At 41.6% G+C, this 21,877-nt stretch overlaps 2 protein-coding genes across 4 annotated transcripts in view; one reads left to right on the top strand and one right to left on the bottom strand.

The window, feature by feature from the left end:
* The window catches only part of RFC1 (replication factor C subunit 1), a 33,537-nt gene extending 32,962 nt beyond the window's left edge, over positions 1-575 (bottom strand). For 2 of the 3 annotated variants that reach the window (XM_063157410.1, XM_063157411.1), the window contains exon 1: positions 474-569. In XM_063157410.1, coding sequence (XP_063013480.1) covers positions 474-476 — 3 coding nt within the window. In that variant the 5' untranslated portion in view covers positions 477-569. Of the gene's footprint in view, positions 1-473 lie in introns of all 3 variants that reach the window. The other variant, XM_063157409.1, reaches the window with a different exon arrangement.
* Positions 576-5,781: 5,206 nt separating this feature from the next.
* Positions 5,782-21,611, top strand: KLB (klotho beta). Its single transcript, XM_063157407.1, has 5 exons — positions 5,782-6,686; positions 13,277-13,784; positions 16,084-16,352; positions 17,840-18,983; positions 20,592-21,611. Exons 1-5 carry the CDS (start codon positions 5,949-5,951, stop codon positions 20,951-20,953), a joined length of 3,021 nt encoding a protein of 1,006 aa, XP_063013477.1. The 5' UTR covers positions 5,782-5,948; the 3' UTR covers positions 20,954-21,611.
* The last annotated feature ends 266 nt before the right edge of the window (positions 21,612-21,877 follow it).

Raw genomic sequence — 21,877 nt, 5'->3', positions numbered from 1 at the left:
CCCGCTGGAATGAAGGAAGAGGTAACACTCCGGCACACGCCTTCACAGCGGGCTCGCTCATCCGCATTCCTTCCCCGGCCGAGCGCACGCCCCGCGCTCTGCACCCCACCCGCCTTCGGGGAAAAGGAAACTGGGCAGCCTCAGCCACGGGGAAAGGGAAACTGGGCAGCCTCAGCCACGGGGAAAGGGAAACTGGGCAGCCTCAGCCACGGGGAAAGGGAAACTGGGCAGCCTCAGCCACATCTCCCTCCGGCAAGGGCATTTCCCCGGGCACGGGTTCGCGTTCCTGGCACGGCTGGCAGCCTCGGCCGCCGGGGCAGGAGCGCGGCGGGGCGGCCTCTCCTCCCGGGGCCGCCCGGGGGCTCGCTCAGGTCGCGCCGGGCCCCGACGGCCCCGCGGCCGACCCCGGCCCCGCGGGACCCTGTGCGCTGCCCCCGCCCCGCTCACCCCCGGCCCGGCGGGGAGCCCCTCACCATGGTGGCGGCGGCGGCGCGGTCGCTGTGCCCGGCGGGACGCTCCCCGTGCCTAGCGGGACGCTCCCGGCTCCATGCTCCCGCCTTCGCGCCAACTCCCGCCGCCCGGCGCGCGGCGCTGCCGTCACGGCCGCGACGGGCGGGGCTGCGGGGCGGGCCCCGGGCCGGGGCCATGGCGGAGCCCCCGGGGCAGCCCGGCTGGGCCCCGGCGCGCTCCCGGACCCGGCCCGTCCCTCTGGGCCCCGTGCCCGTTCGTGCGCGGGCCGCAGCGGCCCCTCCGTGCGGCGGGGGTTTAACCTGCCCCGCGGCCCCGGGCGCTGTCCCGGCGGGAACGGGAGCGCTGGGGCAGCAGCTCCTCAAAATGGAGCCGCGTGTGCTCCGGCACGTCCGGCTGAGCGGGCGAGCCCGCGCGGTGAAAGCAGGCAGGAGAGCAGTGCCAGGCCGCCATGGCTCCCGCCTCTCTGTGGGGCACGGAGGCACACAACGCCCAGAACAGGCGGGCAGGCCGGGCCGGCGCAGCTCGGAGGGGCATGTCCTGGTCATAAACGTGGGACAATCCCCTGCTGCCGGGCTGGCGGAACGCCTGCTTCCTCTAAGGGTGTGTGCTCCCATGCGCTGAGGCTGGGGAGAGCTCAGAATTTAGGAGTCCAAGAGAAATCAAGGAATTGATTAACGTTGTGTTTCTTCTACTGACTGCTTAATTTTCTAATTAATTTCTAATGAAATCTTCTATATTTTCTTTCACTGAACACACTTGCTATGCGCTGGAAGGGGATAGATTTGTTCAAGCCAAATAAAAACGACTGGACTCTCAGATGTTTTCTGATGTTTAGATTCTGTCAACCTACTGAATTGCTAATAATTGCTGGGCTTGGAGAAGAATGGGGAAGACAAACTGAATTTGTGACATAACAAATACTGCCAGTGATTTGGGAGACCCTTCATCAAGGAAGAAAAAAACCCAACCAGAGTACAAGCTCAATTGGTAGCTGTCTCATTCTGTCACTTGTGTTCCCTCTGTGTTCACTGCCTGGTTGGTGACATGGTCTCATTCCACACATCTGTTAATGATATCTATTACCATTCCTGTTTCATTCTTGAAATTGGACTTTTGTAACTGTAAGATCCTGTTTCTACAGGAACTGCTGTCGTTCCTTTATGATGACATGTGGTTAGGTGGGATCATGTATTTTCAGCATTAGCATAGCTTGTGAATTTGTGTTTCTGCATAAGGAGCGCAGTGAGTGAGTAAACACAGACCCACAGCACAGGCTGTGCTTTTTGGCCTGTTTTGCAGGTTATTCCGTATGCACTCAACATAATGGCTATGCAAACAAAACCAATATTGCTTTAGAAAAACGTCTCCAGTGATAAGTTTGTATTTACATATTTAATTCTCATTATGTAACTTTGAAAGCTGTGCCTATTCCCGATACCAGAACTAAAGATCAGTTTAAATGGCTGATGTTTGTGAGAGCCAAACTGTTCAAATAATGCTCAAAGAGTTATTGCAGGTGGTTATCTCTGCTTGTGGTTGATAAAGCTACCTGGAGCAACATCCAGCAGAGGAGTATCTGTTTGTGGGTTTGTGACATCTTCATGTTTCTTGGAAGGCAAGAGTTTAATCCTCTATGGAGACATCAGCCTGGACACCTGGGGTGCCTGCTATTCACTCCTGGCTGTGGTGGGGAGACACAGGATACCTCTGTTCCTATGGACATGCCTATGGAACTGGTAGAAGTGGGAAAAAACTTGCTCCACCACAGGAAAGAAAACTGAATATTCATTATTATGTATTATGATGTGCTTTTCAAGTTAAAATCAAGGCAAAATCCCTTGAGTCTATAATTGATCCTGGGTAGTGTTTTAAAGGCCTATTACCCAACTAAAATTACAGCTTTTTAAAAGTAGGTAAAGTACACTTGATATCACCACTCTATTTACAACAATGACAAGTAATTTTTGCAAAATTAGTGTTGTTTTCTACCTTGCTGAAACTCGCAGACAAATGTGGCTTTTTATGTTGGGGTGTTTTTTCCAAAAGAAATTTTAAAAAGTGAGATATTAAATCTTGAACTTGAGGTTTTCCCCCCATATAATAAGCCCAGCCCTACTGTTATTATTAGTGAAGGCTTTGTCTTGCTTATTGAGAGAGGAGATTCTTAATAAGAAAATTACATTTTCTTCTATTGAGAAATAAAAAAGTCTGTTTTCTTTTTGTTAATATCTTGTTTATTTCCACATTCTTGTATATTGCTATGTTGATACTCTTGGAATTGAAACAAACTTTTAAAGGGAGTAAGGAATATTTTTCTTACTAGACTCTCTAGTAAAGAAAATAAAATTGTTCAGGCATTGTAGAAACAGAAATTAGCATTTTGTTAGAGATGAAAAATTCCAAAAATTCTTCATAAAGCTGTGGTGTAGTTTCTATTGGCACTAGGCTTTCTATAGTATCCATCTCAATGATGTGTCTTTAGAAAGACTTGATCCCATGTCAAACAGTTTTTGCTATATAAGGTAAAGATAAGGGATTTGCAGGGGATTACATAAACTGTGCTTCTTTGAGCACCCAACAGTAGTAGATCTGAGCAGCTGATGTAAATGTAAACATTACACTTCTTCTGGGTGAACTTTGTCTTTAGGTCTTTTTCTTCATTTACATATCTAGGCAGAATGAATGTGTCAACTCACATACTCAGTCTTACATTCAAAATACTATCCTTTCAACTAATGTGTTCAGCATTTCTGTAGATCAAACACCAGATTTTCAAGCCTACCCCCAAAACAAGGAGAGTCAAGTGGAAAATAGTTTTCTTCATTTGAATCAGATGCCTTGGCAAAGGCAAAGAATAAAAGGAAAATTGATAAGTAAGAATTGAGCTGAATAATCATTAGGCTTCCTACCCACTGAGTCTGTATCAGCAAGTGCCCTGGAGATTTCAGCTTCTCCCAGTCTTGATTCATTCTGAACCCAGATAGGTTCAGTGTGTGGACAGAGGCAGGAAATCCCACTGTGCAGCATCATACAGCATCAGAGTTGGAGCCTGGCCTGACTGTGCCACTTGGGCCAGTGGAATCATTAATTCTCTTCCCCTTCTTTCACACCCTCGTTTCCCAGCACCCCCTGATCACATCCCACTCTTCTGTGCTGATTGCTTTCCAAATTAACAACAGTCACAGTATTTCCTTTCCCCAAGTCTTTGCTCAGATAATGAAATCCTTCATCCAAATTCAAGTCACTAGATGATTCTTATCACTTAAACTGCTTCCCCTTTAACTTCATGAAGTTAAATTACAGCCCAAACAGTTAAATATGACCAGGCAGTAAGAAACTGGATTCATGGAGGCTTGAAACATTGAAACAATTGCAAACCATGATTAGAGCATGCTCCCAGTCATGTCAATAATAAGGAAAGAAGTACAGTTCATAGCCTTATACAGACCAAGCACCTGAGAGCACCTGTCTCTGCTGCACCTTGCACATCTCAGGCAGGTGCCCCACACTGTCAGCATCCTTGTGCCAGTGGTGCTAACACTGCTGTGGTTCGTGGGGAGAAGCCTGTTGCCTTTCCCTTGCCCACAGATTGCCCATGGGGTTACAGAGCTGTTGCGGGTACCTGGAGCTCAAGCATCTGGTAATGAAGGTGACTAGCTGCTTTAGAAGGGTAGTGCCATTGATAACAACTTGTATCTGGGTTTTCTTTCATGAAGCAGGACGCATAAAATCAATGCTTTTAAAGGTCAAAATAGAAAGATGATGTTGATGCAGTAACTATGAAACAGCATTTTAAATGCTGTAGAACAAAAAAGGAACATTTCAGTTTGTACTGTAAGCCAATTTTGTACAGTCCTTGTCTGATCCTCTTGTTCCCAAGCTGCCTGTGTGTGGTAGGATCTTGGCTGAGAAATGTAGATCAGTTACTGCTGGTAAGAGGAGAGATTCATGTTAGATGCCTGGCTACCCCACCACCAGGGACCTGGAGTGCAGAACATGTCAGGCTTTTTCTTCATCTGAGGTGAAATTGTTTCTTGTAAAGGCTCTGCAGAGAAATGCTTACAAGCATGGATATTTTGTTTTTTATCCTAAAAATAAATGAATTGGCTTCCATTTGTATTCATTAATCATCTTTACTGATAAATTAAAGGTGTGTGTCAGTGGCATTCTGCAGTGCTGAGAGCATGCTCTCACAGGGAGCAGGAGCACTAAAGCAGCAGTACCCAGCAGTGAATCTGGACTCTCATGGCCCACATGGCAGCAGGGCTGATTCATCTGGGCAGAGTGCTCTGCTCCACTGATTAATTGTCCCTATGCTCAGATTTCAGTGTATCCTTCTTACCTGCAAGGCTACTTCATACTTCTGTGTTGTTCCTCAGGGCTCTTCTGCAGCTGTGGTCACACAGTGTCTATTACTATATGTCTATCGCTATATGACTATTACTATTAATATTACTATTACACTTTATACTACTGTATCTCAAGAAAAAACAAAAATGGCAGGCATCAGTCCTACTGTGTTGAGTAAATTGACTGTATCTCAACACACATACTGTTGCTAAACATGTTAAAAGATTAAATTATACTGCAAAATTGCTGTATAAATATTTGCTCTACTGATGCTCCAGCTGTGTATATGAATTGTTAAAATAATCAATACTGAAATAGGATTTTTCAGGGCTAATTATCTTTGCTAATTGCTATTTGAAGAAATCCAGGAAAATTGTGTAAGAACTGGAGCAGTCCCCTCTTGATTTTGTAGCTCTGCTGTGTATAGTGCTATACAGGAGACTTTTATGTAGTATAGAAAAATGGTTGCATTTGGTGTTTGAAAGAATTATTGACTTGCTTTGTGTTTTTATATAGTTAGTTGGATGCATGCATATCTCTTGTTCACAACAAAATTTCCCACAAGTCCAGGAAGAGTTTTTCAGCAGAAGTAGGTTTTTTGGGCAGGGTAGGACTGAGGAACTATGCACTGCCCTTCCAGCCATCCAGTTACACAGATTGGATAAATCTCCTTTAAATTGATGATTATGTAGTGTGATTTGTATTAATATTTCCTTGAAATACAGCTCCACAAGAAATAAAGGATGTGACAGCTTCTTAGACCCTCTGTCACCTGTATTATCCCACCAGAATGACTGACCTTTAAATGATGATAAATTAGTTTCCGGCATTTCTGTTGTTGAGGCAGGCTGCAGTAAGAAGCCAGGTAGGTGTCTCAGTGGTCATACAGAGGCCACCTCCCTATAAATTACACCATTCTCAGATCTGTTCTATGTTTCACAGTTCAGGCTAATCATTGACAGGGCTTTTACAATCACCAGCTTTTAGTGAAGCTTTGATAAGACACTCCAGCAGCTTGTGACAAATGAAAACGGTCTGCACGGCGTGAACTCCAGCAAAAGAATGGAATTTTTTCAGCATCAGTACAAGAAATCTGATTTTTAACGCTGGCACTATAAACTGGCACAATGTGTGGCCAGCGACTGGAGAAGATTGTTGCTTTTTGGATGTTCGCTTTCGTAAGGATTGTTACTGGGCTTACTGGAGAGGGAAGATCTGTGTGGAGAAAGGACTCCCACTTCAGCCCTGTGAGCAAAACACAGATGTTTTTATATGACACTTTCCCCAAAGATTTTCTCTGGGGGGTAGGGACAGGAGCTTTCCAGGTGGAAGGCAGCTGGAGGAAGGACGGGAAGGGCTCCTCCATCTGGGACCGCTTCAGCCGCTCGGAGCTCAGGGACGCTGACAGCGCCGGCACCTCCAGTGACAGCTATACCCTGTTGGACAAAGATCTGTCTGCTCTGCAGTTTTTGGGAGTTACTTTTTACCAGTTTTCAATTTCATGGTCAAGGCTCTTCCCCACTGGAGTGGTGGCAGCTCCCAATGAAAAAGGACTTCAGTATTATAACACCCTTATTGATTCCTTACTCTACAGGAATATTGCCCCCGTGGTTACACTGTACCACTGGGACCTGCCCTTGATGCTGCAAGAAAAATTCGGGGGATGGAAAAATGAATCTGTAATTGATATCTTCAATGACTATGCCACGTTTTGCTTCCAGATCTTTGGGGATCGTGTTAAATATTGGATTACAATCCACAATCCCTATTTAGTTGCTTGGCATGGGTATGGCACAGGTATTCATGCTCCAGGAGAGAGAGGGAAAATAAGAACTGTCTACTCAGTAGGACACAATTTGATCAAGGTACAGTATAATAAGATTTTACAAATTGATCTTGCACTGCTCTGGGAAATAATAAGAGGAATTGGTCCTGTGATCAGTGTTTCTTTAAAAAATCACCTACTGCGAAAGCACCAACAAATAACCTTTAGCTAAGGCAGTCTTTCTATTAACCCTCATTTTGATCTTATTTCTTGTCACAACAGCTGACCCAATAATTATTTGTTTTAAAGTGCTTGTTTATTATTTTATTTAAATTAGTTTTTACATACAAATTCCAACTCTTCAAGAGCGTTCTTTGTTCTTTACATTTAGTTAACACATTTGGCCATCCTGAAATGATTATTCTATTAGTTTAAAAGGAAGTTCATTTGTATTTGCATATTGAATCAACTTTACTGGCCATAGAGTATGTATATGTCAGTGTGATTTGTTCTAGCTTAGTAAGATCATATTGCAAATTTTTTGCTTCTAAACTAGCAAGGCTGGCACATCTGGAGTTTGGAAGAAAACAAATGTTCTCTTCAGTACTTGAGAGTTTCAAATTATTTCCATGATGTACAGTGTTTTTTGCATCTGCCATGCTCACAGTACTTTACGGAGCTGGTCTCTATCCCATCTCTGCAGCCAGTATAATCCCCCTGCTGAGACTATTCTTAACTGTCACAAAGAACATTTTTCTACAACTTGCCATACATCACACATGTAATTAACAAATAAATCTGAAAGGGCTAATCCTACAGAAAGAAGTATACATGTAGGGAAAAAAATTATTTGCCAGAGTAGTTAAAATATTCTGCAACAGCAAAGTTTTGTATTTACCTCTGGCCTTGAACGTTCAGAACATCATTTTTCAAAAAGTCACACTGCAGTCAATAGAAGTTTTACACACAGAAAGGTTGTCAAGCATCCTGAGTCACTAACTGATTTCAGACTTGGCTGAAGAATGATTTAACTATAAAGACTTGTGAAGCATCTCAAAGAAAACTGCTACCAAATCATTCTTTCTATTTTCAAGGGCTATTTTATATAATGCCTGTAAAATATATATAAATTTGCAATATTTCTTGCCTTCATTTCTGAGTGTCACAATCAAATGTGGAGTACCAACTAGGCAGTCTCTGCACTTTCTGTAAAATCCATGTAAGCAGCACCCCACACACAGGGAATGTTATTCCTCTGCCAAAGAATCAATTGGATTTTCCAGGAAGGCAAGCACAGCTGGGTCTAATACACAAATTACTGACCTAATTTTCTTGTTCAATATTATTTGTCTCCAAGACTTGATTTGATAGTTGCTTCTTGCTCTAGAGTATAAAATAAACCACTTGAATGGAAGAGTTAAGGAGACTTTCAGCAGCACACAATCCTTTAGCTACCATTTTATTATCCATGGGCAGAAATTATTCTCCTATGTACCCTTCTTACAACCCCATGAATATTATCTAAAGTATTAGCAGTTCTCTCCTATACTACTGTAAAATTTCTGAAGATTCTAGATTTGAGATCAATGAAAAATCTCAAATTTGTAGTAAAGTATTTCAGGAACTGGAGTTTTCTGGTTAGGGTTAGGGATGGAATGGAAACTCTTGAGTTACCAGTCGATATCAGTCAACTCTTCTTGTCTCTAGACATAATAATTTATTTCTCTTGATAAACTGTAATGCCAGCCAGCCATTCCACAGAAATCACATCTGGTACTGGATATTCAAAGCCAACTACCCAGAATCTTTCTCAAAGATTTTTGTGCAAGTTTAAATGTCCGGTTCATTTTGCATTGATGACAATACAGTATTAATAGAATGTATTGAGGCACAATCAGGATTCATGTGTTGTGAAATATCTCTCCTTTGAGAATCAAGAAAAATTATAAGATTCTCCTTTTAAAGAGATTTCACATGGGTTTTTATTTCATGGCTGGTGTATACTGGTCTGTTTCTCAGACATTGTATTATGGCTACCTTCTAATTTCCCGCTGCAAATGAAAACCATTATCCCAAAAAGAAAAGATCAACCAAATGTCAGGATTTGGCAGTGTGAGGCAAAGCCTTGAAAAGATTGCCATTTATGTCATCAGCTTTAGGAAGAACCACACTCTTGTCCATGTCAAGGCTTCATTTTTGGACAGGCTGTTGACAGACCTGGTCCTCAGTGCCACCCTGTGCACAAACCAGGTCCATCCATTAAATATACAGAGCAGGAAAAACAGGTCTGTAATGCTGAAATGAAGCTAATCTGGCCAGCACACTGTTGCACAGCAATTTGCTGAAAATCATTCTCAAACCTTTTTGTAGTATCTTTGGAGAAATTAAATGAAGCTCTTGTACGAATCCTACTTTTAGTTTAATTTCCTTGTGTATCATTGCAGTCGTGGTGTTATCAGAACTAATCACTGTTTATATAAAGGAGTGCTTTTTTGTGATTTATCAATCATAATCTGAAGCCAAGTTTAATAGAATCACAAAAACAATATAACAAACCACAAACCTCAGCTTTTTTGGACTTTGGATTATTTTATTGTAAGAACAATTGGAAAGTTGCTGGAGATTTTTGTGTCCCTTGAAAAGGGCTGGAGAAATTCCTCTTAGTTTTAAACTCATCAATTTTATTGCTTTCAAAAGCAATATAGTGTCTTAAAACCCAAGTAATTGACTGGTATATCAAAAAGTTCATAGAATACCAGGTTGGAAGAGGACCTCAAGGATCATCTCCATAATGAGATACATTTTAGAACTGATTAAAAAATTATCTGCTTCCATGAATGAACTCATGTAGGTAACTAGGCAGACGATCATATTAGGGCTTTCTTACAAAAGTAAGGTTGGTCTGCCTTCATCCAGCCCCAGAGCTCTGTGTGTTGGCTGGCACAAGGCATTGCTGATGCTGAATCACCTCAATGCCCCAGACACATCTGCCTAAGAGACAGCCCTGCCTTTTTATGGGCCTTGCTATTCAAGATCTGTAAAGAGAGGTAGTGAATGCAGGATCAGAGGCTGATAAGCAGGGTGCTTAGGAGATCCACATTGAGAAAATAATTCAAAAGAAGAATTTCAAATGTGAGTTTTAAAAAATTTTAATTTAAAAAAAACTAACTTGCATGTTACTATGTATTCTGTTCATACTCAGAGGGTAATCATTGCCACTGACCACTTCAAAGGACTCACTACTACCTCTACACAAATTAATAGGGAATCTGAACTTTGATGCTTATTAATTGCAAATTGCTAAGAGATTCTCTTAGATAAATCTCTCTTGAGAGATATGGCTTTAGGGTGGACACCAGAATCATCTGTGCTTGTAAATGTCTTTGCTGGAAGATTTTTCAAATAGTGTAGCCATCAGTGATGATGTAAAATTCAGCACTGATTCATAGTTTTTTGATGATTTGTTATTTTCAGGTTAGCTTTCTTAGATTTCTTGGTAATCATTAGGGAAAACACAATCCAAATGCAGGACAGTTAACATACAACAAATTATGATAGCAAAGCCTCAGTCCTTCATAACACCTTCTAAAGAAGTGTAGTCACCTGCACCTTGAGGTGTAGGTAATCCTTCACAAGGATTGAGAGTCAATTTGCAAAAGAAAGGGTTTAGGTCTACTTTAGCTCTACTGACTATGGGGCATCTTTACCACAGACCAAAAAAACCCTTAACAGAAATACACTTTCCAAATAAGCCACACAGCCCTGCCCTTCTTCTGAACTGTAACATCACCATCAGACTATATTCTAGTTCTTCGTGGTTTAAACACCAAACAAGTAAACAAAAGGCCCAAATAATTTTATTATCATTTTTTCAATTCTAATTTTTCTAAATATTCTTGACTTCCAGCACACTAAAATAACTCCATATACCCCTGGCATTGTTTCGTTATACTCATTGCTGTTCAAAGAAAAATTGCTTGACTAAAGTATCTTAAGGATTTGAAAATATTGCTCTACTGAAAACTCTTTGCATGTGCATATGTTAAATTACAGGATCAGAATTTCAAGGAGTATGAGAATGTTTCAAAAAGAGAGAAGAATAAATACTGCTGTCTTCAGTTTATTAAGTTGACTTTTCTAGCCTTCTACAGGGTTAGTACTAACTGACATAGCACTCTCTGTGACTTTCAAGACTAGAGAATATTTTCTACATTTATACCAGGAAAATATGCTGAAATTAATGAGTCATACGTATCTAGAATAAATACCCAATATTGATCCTCCTTTAACTGTGTATTTAGCCTTGACATTTGTCCTTGCTCTAACAAGGAAAGTGAAAGATTAGGGATTAAACTCTAACTGAAAAAAGATTAGTCAAGATTTACTGAAAACACCCAATTTGATGTATGATACAGCTTTTAAATTGATGTTTGTTTCATATCTGGTCTTAAAAAACAATTTCTATAAATCAGCTGATTCCATCAACAATAGTTTGCATTTCTGTCCGTGAATGTTAAGCTTCTTTACAGATAATTAACAACTCAAATCAGATTTGTACGCAACTATGTGTCTACTATGTCTGTAAAACCCTTACTGTAGATTGTGAGAAATTTTCTACAGTAAGAGTTAATCCTCAGAATTCAGTCACCAGTGATACATACAAATTTGTATATGAGGATTTTATCTTGACTCATATTAAATGTACTTATTTATAATTGAGGTCTACTCCTCTAGAGTTTTACCTGGGGCTGTATCCTCTACCATACACATTCTTTTTAATAGTAACTTTATTTTCTTCTAATCACCTCCTGAAGATGTTTATGAATACAATGAGAGATTCTTGGCTTTTACATGTCAACATCATATTCTAATTAGCTGGGTTTTTGGCAATTTTTCTCCACTTCACCTAGAAAAGTGTGATTGCTATGATTTACCTGGTGCTATTGTCATGGTACTTGGCACTGTGCATCAGACACTGAGTGCAGGGCGGGTTTCTTGTTAAGCCAGTGCAGCCATATGCCTCTAATTCAACAGTGGTGTCTGTGGGCTTTGTCTGCAGAAAAACTCTGCAAACCAGGTGAGAAAACCCTCGGGGCAGAGCACAGAGTGAGCCTGGCCCCAGCAGCCCCCCAGGCTGGAGGGACCTTCAGGAGAGGACAGTGAGGGCAGCTGAGGAGATGGCACTGGCCACTTAAATTTTCTGATGAGGCTACTAAGAAATCGATTTTATAATACTTTAGTTCTATCTTGCAATTTGCCTCAAGTGTCCATTTTTGCTGGCTTCCCTCTTCAGCTACAGAAGCTGCATTTCAAAGGTTAGAGTCACTTTATCAGTATTTTCAAAGGCAGACTTTGAACAAATGTTACGAGCATGACCTTAGAAACCATAAACAACTGACACAGAAAATTTCACAAACTCCGATTCTTTGGTATCCCCCAGCTTAAACAAATACCTATCTGACATCAGGCCTTCTGGAGTTTTTTTTTTAACTGTCAAGGCTGTGTGTTTCTAGATAAATTAACAGAAATTATTGTCAAAGGCAAGCAATGCTGTTTGGCTTAGAAATGATGACAATCTAAGTCAGCACTCAGTGTTTCACAATGTTTTTCTCTGGGTGCAAACTATTATTTTCTTTCCAGCTTAAGAGTTTAATGCCACACTTCAGGCACGAGGTAAACTCTGAGTTACTTGTCAGCTCTTCAGCTGGGAGAGCCAGCTGCCCTCCCCTGTGTCACATCACCTGATGTGATTCACGCTGCAGTCCAGGGTCACTCCTCCCTGACCAGCCTGTCCTGTTTCCTTACAGGGCTTTGACAATGCTAGTGGCTCCTCAGCCTCCCATGTATTTCTGGTTTTGTGTAAACTTTGTCTGCTGTATACCCTTATTTGAAGCTATTGTGACGTGTAATAACAACACACTTACTAAAACATTATGAAAATAATAAAATCAGTATTAAGATGTGATACAGTTCAGTGGCCATTTCAAAGAAGAAATTAACTAAAATCCTGAAAAAAAATTCACATTTGGGTTCAAACGTCACAGCTGGGTCCTTTGCCCAAGTTTCTACATTTAGGGATTGTGCAAATATCAAAGCTTGAACACTTGCTCTTATGACTAGGCCAAAATAAAACAACTAAATCCCAAGAAGAGGGATGGGGTGGATGTGGTTTGATCAGAGTAAGTCCAGGTAACCCTCGGAGCACAGAGCAGTTAGTAGCACAGAGTCACCACTGACAAATGAAATATCATATGAGATGCATCTTTGATAGAATAATTGTAAAGATGGTTTGAAATTTTAACCATATCGGGAATCACCGTTTCACAGAGAAAGACTGGCTAGATCCCAGAGTTGAAATCCTCTTGTTAGAGCTGTTCCAAAGTGTCTGTGAAACAACAGCTCTTCTCATCCTTGCTGGGATCTCCCCTGAAATTTAGACATGCGCTAAAAGGCAAAAAAGCCACAGCCCTAAGGTGTCATAGGACATGAATTACTGAGCATTGCCCTCATTCCAAGGAGCCTTGCAGGGGGACAGTGATTGCCCATTAAACTGTGCAGGGTAATTCATGTGCCTTAACTGATGCTTCCATAGAAGCCTGCAGTGACTCAGATGGAGCTACCTGCCTCTCTGGCTGCCAACCCACAGAGACTTGTTAGAGTTACAATTTAATGCTATTTTTCTCTCATCAGGCTCATGCAAAAGTTTGGCATACCTACAAAGAACACTTTGAACCCTACCAGAAGGGGATGATATCCATAGTGCTAGGATCCCACTGGATTGAGCCTAACAAATTGGAAGATGAGTTGGACATTTCTAAATGTCAGAAGTCCATGGAGAGAGTACTTGGATGGTTTGCTAAACCCATCCATGGGGATGGGGATTATCCAGAAGAACTGAAAAATGAATTCTTATTTCTGCCACACTTTACCGAAGATGAAAAAAACTACATCAAGGGAACAGCTGACTTCTTTGCATTTTCCTTCGGTCCTAGTAACTTTAAACCTCCAAACACTCTACCAAAAATGGGACAAAATTTGTCACTCAATTTGAGGGAAGTACTGAACTGGATTAAACTGGAATACAACAGTCCTCGAATCTTGATTGCAGAGAATGGCTGGTTCACTGACAGCCACGTGAAAACAGATGACACCACAGCCATCTATATGATGAAAAACTTCATAAATAAGGTTTTACAAGGTTTGTACAGAAATTACTTGTTGGATTTTTCAGAGAGCACTTTTGATTTTTTGATATTTAGCTCTGTAATAATTTAGTCCTTTTTTAAAATGAGATAATGGCAACAAAGTTAATCATTAATTATTTACACTGCATGAGTACAAGTCATGGATCAGGATCTACTCGTGCTAGGTGTTGTACAAACAGAAAAACCCATAGTCCCTGTCCCAGAAAGCTAAAGTCCAACATCTGCATTGGGTTAGGCTTGGTTAGGGTTAGGGCTTCCATACTGAAACTATTACTCCTGCAGGGCTCTAAGACTCCACCTATAGTAGGTACAGAAAAACCTTGAGATCTTCTGTGAATGTCACCTCTGCTGACATAAGGACCTTAGTTAACTCCTGACTTTTCCTACCTTCAGCCCTTTGTTTCTGCCCCAGACCTTCCCCTTATTTTTCAGGGTGCTTTTCTCATCCTAACTCTAACACTCAGTCAGGATCCTGACCTGTTTCTGCCTTCTCCTTTCACTGTCCCCGCAGACAGTGCTACAAACATACTCTCACTCTGATCCACCACATCTCTACCTGTCACCTGCCTAACTTTTAATTTTCTTTACATAAAGCATACATAAAATAGTAATTTTGCCCATACCTATTTAAACAGCCACAAAATCTCAGCATGCACCATCTCAAGTGCCACAGCATCTTTTGCTCTGACAATTAAACTTACCCCCATATATTCAATATGTTTCTACAAACAAAAATGTTCTCAGTTGTCACTTGCTCCCATTAGATGTCTGCTCCCATTTGTTCAACCTTCCTCAGTGCAGACACCAAGTACTCATCTTTACTTGCCAGGCCATTCTAGCTTATCTCTTTATCCTCTACATCATTCTCTGCCTCTGCATTTTGCAATGGGTATTTTCAGACATTTTTGTACTTTCTCCCATGGTTTCTCTGATTTAGAAGTTGCCTTCTTTGAATATACTTGCCACTGTATTGCTTTGTTACATTTCCTCATCTCCTTTCCAGTATTCTGCTCTTGTCTATCAGCTTCCCGTACACTCACATTGAAAGCTCTTGGGCTTTCTGATTTCATCTGGCAACTAGAAAAACATCCAGCCTGTGCTGCTGAGTACCTTGGAACTCTGCTGCATCAAGACATGCACTGTGCAAAACTGCTTTCTTTGCAGCCTGGTGTGACTAGGGCAAGGAAGTTCAGTGGAAATAGAGAATGATGCAAAATTACATGTCCTGAGAAAATGGAGCTAAATGATATTGGGAAAGAATAAACCAGAAAACTTAATCTTTGTTCCTTGGCTTACTGGTGTGGTGGACTACATGTGCTAAAATATGGCTTGTCCACCTGTCTGTGTCAAAATCCTCAGGTAGGCTGGACAAACCCTACTTGGTCACTGCTTTCCCTAGGTCATTCCAGCCCTTATAAGGTTAACATGAGGAGTTATCCAGTGTTATTTCGTAGTTTTAAGGTGGTGACAGGCAGTGAACATGACTGACCATGGAGTTTGGACTTTTCCTTGCAGGCTGCCAGCTGGCACGAGCCTGCAGGGGTGAAAAGCATTGAGGTTAGCTGGTGCCTGCTGAGCAGCTGCTCTGCAGGCCCTGCTGCCCTTCCTGAAGAGTCAGGGTCCACATCTGAGAAAGCAGTTGTGTTGTCATCCTTCTTATATATTACATGTAAAAGATCATATGTAAACTCCTTTGCAAGAGGGACATTAAGATTGCCTGAAGAAATCAGCATGCACTGCATCCATTTTGTAACTAAATCAGTCTCTGGGTTGCTCTGCCCTACTTCTCTAAAGTCATTAACAGTCCCATGCCAACAAAATAGATTTTTCAATTTACAAGCTGAGTAGACATTCCCATGAGCTTGCAGACATCTTTCAAATAACAGTGGAGAGTTTTAGCTTCATGACAAAGTTACAAACCAGATCAACTGTTGCTCCCTTTATTTTGACTCATGATTCTCTAGTTTACTGGTATTATTCTACTGGCAAATTGTCAAATGCAACTTCAAACATGGATGTGGTATAATATTTCTTGTTTGGTCAGAGCGGAATTTAAAAATCCTACAGTAATTTAATTTCTTAAGGACACCTTAATTTCTTAGTGACACCTTTTTTTTAGTAAATAAAGGCTAAGATATATACATCAGTTTTGCAATGATTTACAGTGGGTCAATACAAACATTGAGAAGACACACAAGATTTTCAAAATAAATAGCCCTTTCTCATAAATATCCCTTATATATGTTAGAGTAATGAATATGGGACTCATGGATGTTACCTTCTCTTTTGCAGCTATTAAATACGACAACATAGATGTGTTTGGTTACACAGCCTGGTCCCTCCTTGATGGCTTTGAATGGCAGCATGCTTACAACATCAGGCGTGGATTATTTTATGTAGATTTCAAAAGCAAAAAAAAGGAAAGGATTCCCAAGTCATCTGCACTTTATTATAAACAAATCATACAAGAAAATGGCTTCTTCCCAAAGGATTCTACCCCAAACTTGCAAGCTCAGTTCTCCTGTGACTTCTCCTGGGGCATCACCGAGTCTGTTCTCAAGGTAAACATAAAATATTAAGCGGATCACTGGCAACAGAGTGATCAGCAGCTCCCTGAACAAATGACCATACACAGCACCTTGCATTCCAGAATTCCAGTGCACACTGCCAACAGAAGTTAAACCACAATTGCATTGGTCCAATTTCCTGTGTTTCCAGGTTTTCAGGTGAGCTGGGCACAGAGTGCTGGCTACTGCTGCAGCAGCAGGCCCTGCTGCAGGAACCCTTCCAAGCGTGGCCCTCCCTCTGCTTGTGTCTCCATGTGGCAGATCCGATGAGGAAATTTAAACCAAGAAGTTGATCCAACCAATTGTTACTGGGTTATTTTTCAACCAGGAGTTTCAAAATCCAGTTTGCAGTGTGGCCATAGGGATGCTTGTGAAGGTCTGATGGAGAGAGTGACAAAGGGCAGGGACAAGGTGATTATGCTGGTGGCAGCAGAAAGATCTGCAGGCTCCAGGTCTTGTCTACAGCAAAAACACATTCCTGGGTTAGGCCTGGCTCTGAGTGCCACTCAGACAAGTGGGTAAGAAGCCATTCTTTAAAAAGACACCTAGCACAGGTGAAGATAGCCAGCCCTGAGGTTTTACCATCTGAGCTCACATTAGAAAACAGATCATACAACCTTTTGTCCAAACTGGCTCCCACAGGACCTATTTATACTTTATGTATCTTCTATTTCTGCTTTAAACTTAGTAAATAAGCTAACTGTATGTATGGGCAGGTTGGGATACCCTTCTTGTCATTGCACACAGACAGTCCCATGACAAATATGAGCCTCAAAAACTAACACCAACATCCCATAATTTAAGCTAATGACTGACAACCATAGCAGAAGAAAAAGTCAAGCTTCTATGTATCTTCTTAATATGCAGCACAAAAAATCCATTTCCTTTGAAAAAAAAGCAATCTAAATATTTTAAACTTTACTTTGAAACCTAGAAAAAGCATTTAAAAAGTGGAATATTAAAAAAATGTTTTATTCTGAACTTTTTTAACTAATAGGAAATAGAAAAGAGATAACTAAATGCTACAAGCTGTTCGTGTCAGATAAGTATGCCTCAATTTCACAAGGTTGATCACAGCAGCAGTGCCAAAATCATCCGTGCCTGCCTCTGGTGCTTGTTCTCACCAGCTGCTCTCCAGGCAGCTGCCTGAGAACTGCTGTGTGCATGACCAGAGTGAACTCGATCAGGGAGAGCTATCTCTCTGAAAACATGTCATGTAGGCTGGTGACAGGGCAAATGCCCGTGTGTAATTGAAAAAAGTGCAATTTTGATGTTTTTCATAGGGAAAGAAATTATAAGATGACCACTAGCACATAGCCCATATAGGTGAGTTGGTTATCCTCTTTCCCCTGGAGCATTTAAGCAGAGACTTCTGACATCCACCACTAATTGACAGCTAAACACAGGCAGAAATGCAAATTACAAGCAGATATTATGTTCATTTAATTAAAACCCATTGTAACATATTTTTATTTTCACAGGCAGAATCGGCAGCTTCCTCACCACAGTTTTGTGATTCCAGCTTGTACCTCTGGAACGTCACAGGAGATGGGCTTCTGCACAAAGTTGAAGGGGTAAAGCTAAAAACCCGACCAGCACAGTGCACAGATTTTGTCAGTATTAAAAAGCAACTGGATCTCCTGGAAAAAATGAAAGTCACCCACTACAGATTTGCACTTGACTGGTCACTAATTTTACCCAACGGAGATTTGTCAGTGGTCAACAGGCAAGTTCTTAGGTATTACAGATGTGTGATTAGTGAAGCCCTGAAACTGAACATTCAGTCCATGGTCACCTTGTATTATCCAACTCACACCTACCTGGGCCTGCCGGGTCCTTTGCTGCAGACAGGAGGATGGTTGAACCAATCCACGGCCCACGCTTTTCAAGAGTACGCAGCTTTGTGCTTTAGGGAGCTTGGTGATTTGGTTAAACTGTGGATTACAATAAACGAGCCAAACCAGCTAAGCAATGTCTACAAGAGGAGCAGCAATGACACCTATCGGGCAGCACACAATTTGTTACTAGCACACGCCATGGCCTGGAGAACGTACGACGAGCGGTACCGGCCCTCTCAGTACGGCAAAGTGTCCCTGTCCCTGCATTCCGACTGGGCTGAGCCTGCCAACCCCTTCTTTGAATCTCACTCAAAAGCTGCCAACAGGTTTCTTCAGTTTGAAATAGGCTGGTTTGCCAATCCCATATTTAAGACTGGGGACTATCCAGCTACTATGAGGGAATACATCACCTTTAAAAACAGAAAAGGCCTTTCATATACTTTGTTGCCATCTTTCACAAGTGAGGAAAAGCAGCTTGTCAAAGGTGCAGCTGACTTTTATGCACTGAATCATTTCACCACCAGATTTGTGATTGATGAACCTCAGAATGGAAGCCAGTATGAATTTGATTGTGACATTCAATTTCTGCAGGATATCACCTGCCTGAGCTCCCCTTCTCGTCTGGCAGTGGTGCCCTGGGGAATGCGCAAAGTTCTCAGGTGGATCAAAAAAACTTACGGTGACATCGACATTTACATCACAGCAAATGGAATAGATGACCCGTCCTTGGACAATGATGAGCTTCGGAATTATTACTTGGAGAAATACATACAAGAGGTTTTAAAAGGTGAGTACATGACAGATTCAAGTTCCCCAGGGCCATTTCCATGGCTCAGAGCCAGGCACAGCTAAGTCTCGCCCTGGACAGAGCGAGGAGTCCTGGCTCAGATGCAGGAGCCAGCAGCACTGAGCCCCCTGAGGGGCCCAACTCTGCAGTCACACTCAGGGCAGCTATGACACAAAGGAATGGCATCAAGCGCCTTGCACAAAATGCAGCTACAGCTGCCTCCACTTTAAACCATGAGAGAAGCTCTCTGGGCATGCACATACAGCAGAGTAGTTACTCAGAAATTACTAGGAAGTGGCACTTCAGCCCAACAACTCCCAAGAAATAAAGTTTCTATTCTCCAATCCTTGCTTGCTGAACTAGTCATTGGACAGGAAAGTGCAAGCAAATCCACAACAACCTAGGGGGACATACAGAAGAAATACAACAGGGCACCAGCAGCACCAGCTGCTGTTGAAGGGAGAGTCCAACTCTGGTTCTTGTTCCACTCCTTGTTTTCTCCTGGGCACATATGGAAATCTACTTGTTCACTTTAGAGAAAAACTAGTAAAAGTTATGGAGGTAGAGGACAAAACCATTCAAGGCAATGATCTTCAGCAGCAGCTTATTGTATGAGAAATGCTGCAGGGACCTCACCTCTCCCCTCCCTCTTCCCCCAGCCAATCATTAAAGCAAAGCAGCGGGACACAGGCTACCAGCAAGGCCTTGGTTCCTGACCCATACAGGCAAAATGAGATGTGCAATACATCCCTGCCCTCACTGTTCCCTACTGGTGAGCATTAGAGAGATCCCGATCAGGACACGGGGGATTCAAAAGCTTTTCTGAGGTAACTGACATCAAACACAGTCTAGGGATCCTGGTTTCTCCTCTTGAGGAGTTAATAAAAATGAGACAAATCTTACTCATGGCTAAGCATGCCTTAAGATTACTTTTAGACACCAAGAAAAAAGTCTTCTCTCTCCAGTGCTTAGCCCTCTATAGGACTAATGTAGTGATGATTATGAGCATTTGCTGATTTATTTTCCATGCTAATTTCATACTGCAAACAAAACAATATGGTACTAAAGGAATTAAGTTATTAAATGTTTACATGTTCTTAGTCTGGGTCACATTCCCAACTATGCTTGCTGATTGCACATGACTTCAAGGCCTGCTATTTTTAAGTATTCTCACCCAGCACTTGGGTGCAGCAGTGTAACACAGAGCCATGCATGCTGAGGGATGAGCAGCTGAGCTTGGAGCAGGGCAGGAATTCTTGGAAAGCTGCTCTCAAGGCACTTATGGGCAGCTGCTCCCAAGTCATTGCAGTTGGCTCCAGTTAAGAGCAGCATCTAGCTTTTCCCAGAACAGAACAAACTCCCAGCTCCAACCCTGTACAAATCCAGTTTTCATGGGGTAGGTCCAAAATTATAAGGACTTTTTAAAACAGTAATGCACTGTTCCTATGTAATTGAGACAACTGAGTATTAGAAGCAGAAATATTTTATGAAGTACACTTTTCAAATTTCTAACAATTTGAAATCTCAAATCTTACCAGAAAGTATGCGGGTTTTACTTGAAATGTAACCTTTCATTAACACTTTGTTTTGCTTTCTTTTCCTTCTCAGCCTACTACATTGACAAAGTCAAGATTAAAGGCTACTATGCGTTTAAGCTGACTGAAGAAAAATCTAAACCCAGATTTGGATTCTTCACTTCAGATTCAAAAGAAAAGCCTTCAGTAAGATTTTACAACAGCCTGATAAGCAACAATGGCTTCCCTGATGACCACTCAGTCTGTGGCCCCTCTGGCCATGAAAAGCAGTGTAGCTTCTGCTTGTTTGTTTCTCAGAAGAAGCCGTTAATATTCTTTGCCTGCTGCCTCTTCTCTACCCTCAGTTTGCTTTTAGCTATTATTTTTTTTCACAAAAGAAAAAGAAGGAAACGTTTTAAGGCAAAAAGCATCAAATGCATCTGTGTCTCATTTTAGAAGGGGGCACAAGCCCACTTTCAGTGAGATCCATCACTGCATTCTACGGTGGACAATACCACTCAGACAACTGTGGAAAAACACTGAGTCACTCCAGCCACACACACCAGCATTTCATTCAAAAAAAAGTAATCACATCCTCAGGAAGAAGAGCCATGGCACTTGTTTCTAGTGAAACTACTTTTATCCACCTACTCTACCTAGAAGACAACTTCATCTGTTAAAAAAAAATTATGAACCTCCTGTGCCTTGGAATAACCTTTAAAACAGCTTTACTTGCAAAGAGCAACTTTTGAGAACTGATATGCACCTTTCTACGTCTTGTGATGTGTATTCATGTTATGAGTGTTGTTCAGCATGAAACTGAAGCTGTTAGGGTTTAGAAGTGTTATTAAACCCCACAAACCTTCAACCAAGTACATCAGGAATGAAATGCACCAGGCCAGCTTCTGAAGATACCCCTAAAGGAACAAAACCAAATTAACTCCATTATTGACCAAGAGATATCCCTTACAGATTGGGTGAAGTAGTTTTAAGCAAATGTAACTGGAGACAAAACCATATGCAATCACTATTTTTCATCTCCAAAATGGGGCAGCCATAAAATTTTTACTAGCAGAGAACATCTAAATAAATAGTAACTATTAACCCACTCAATAGAGTGATTAATGTAAATTGCACTTGTCATTATACAAGTGGATCTTTGGGCAGTTTTTGGAATTTTTTAACATGTGGGATGCTTTAGCAACTTGTTGCCAAGTATGTTTCTGCACTATCCCAGTATTTTATATACTTTTTCCAAACTGAATGCAGCAAGTGACAATGTGGATTTTATTACTGCACAGAAATAGTACAACCACCCAGTTAGATGTTGCTACATAGCAAGATTAGCACTGAAGAAACCAAGATATATCCCCAGATAAC

This window comes from Melospiza melodia, chromosome 5 (genome assembly GCF_035770615.1).
Source record: "Melospiza melodia melodia isolate bMelMel2 chromosome 5, bMelMel2.pri, whole genome shotgun sequence".
In the NCBI taxonomy this organism is placed as follows: domain Eukaryota; kingdom Metazoa; phylum Chordata; class Aves; order Passeriformes; family Passerellidae; genus Melospiza; species Melospiza melodia.
The sequence above is the reverse complement of the archived record's forward strand: the minus strand, read 5'-3'. Positions and strand labels throughout refer to the sequence as shown.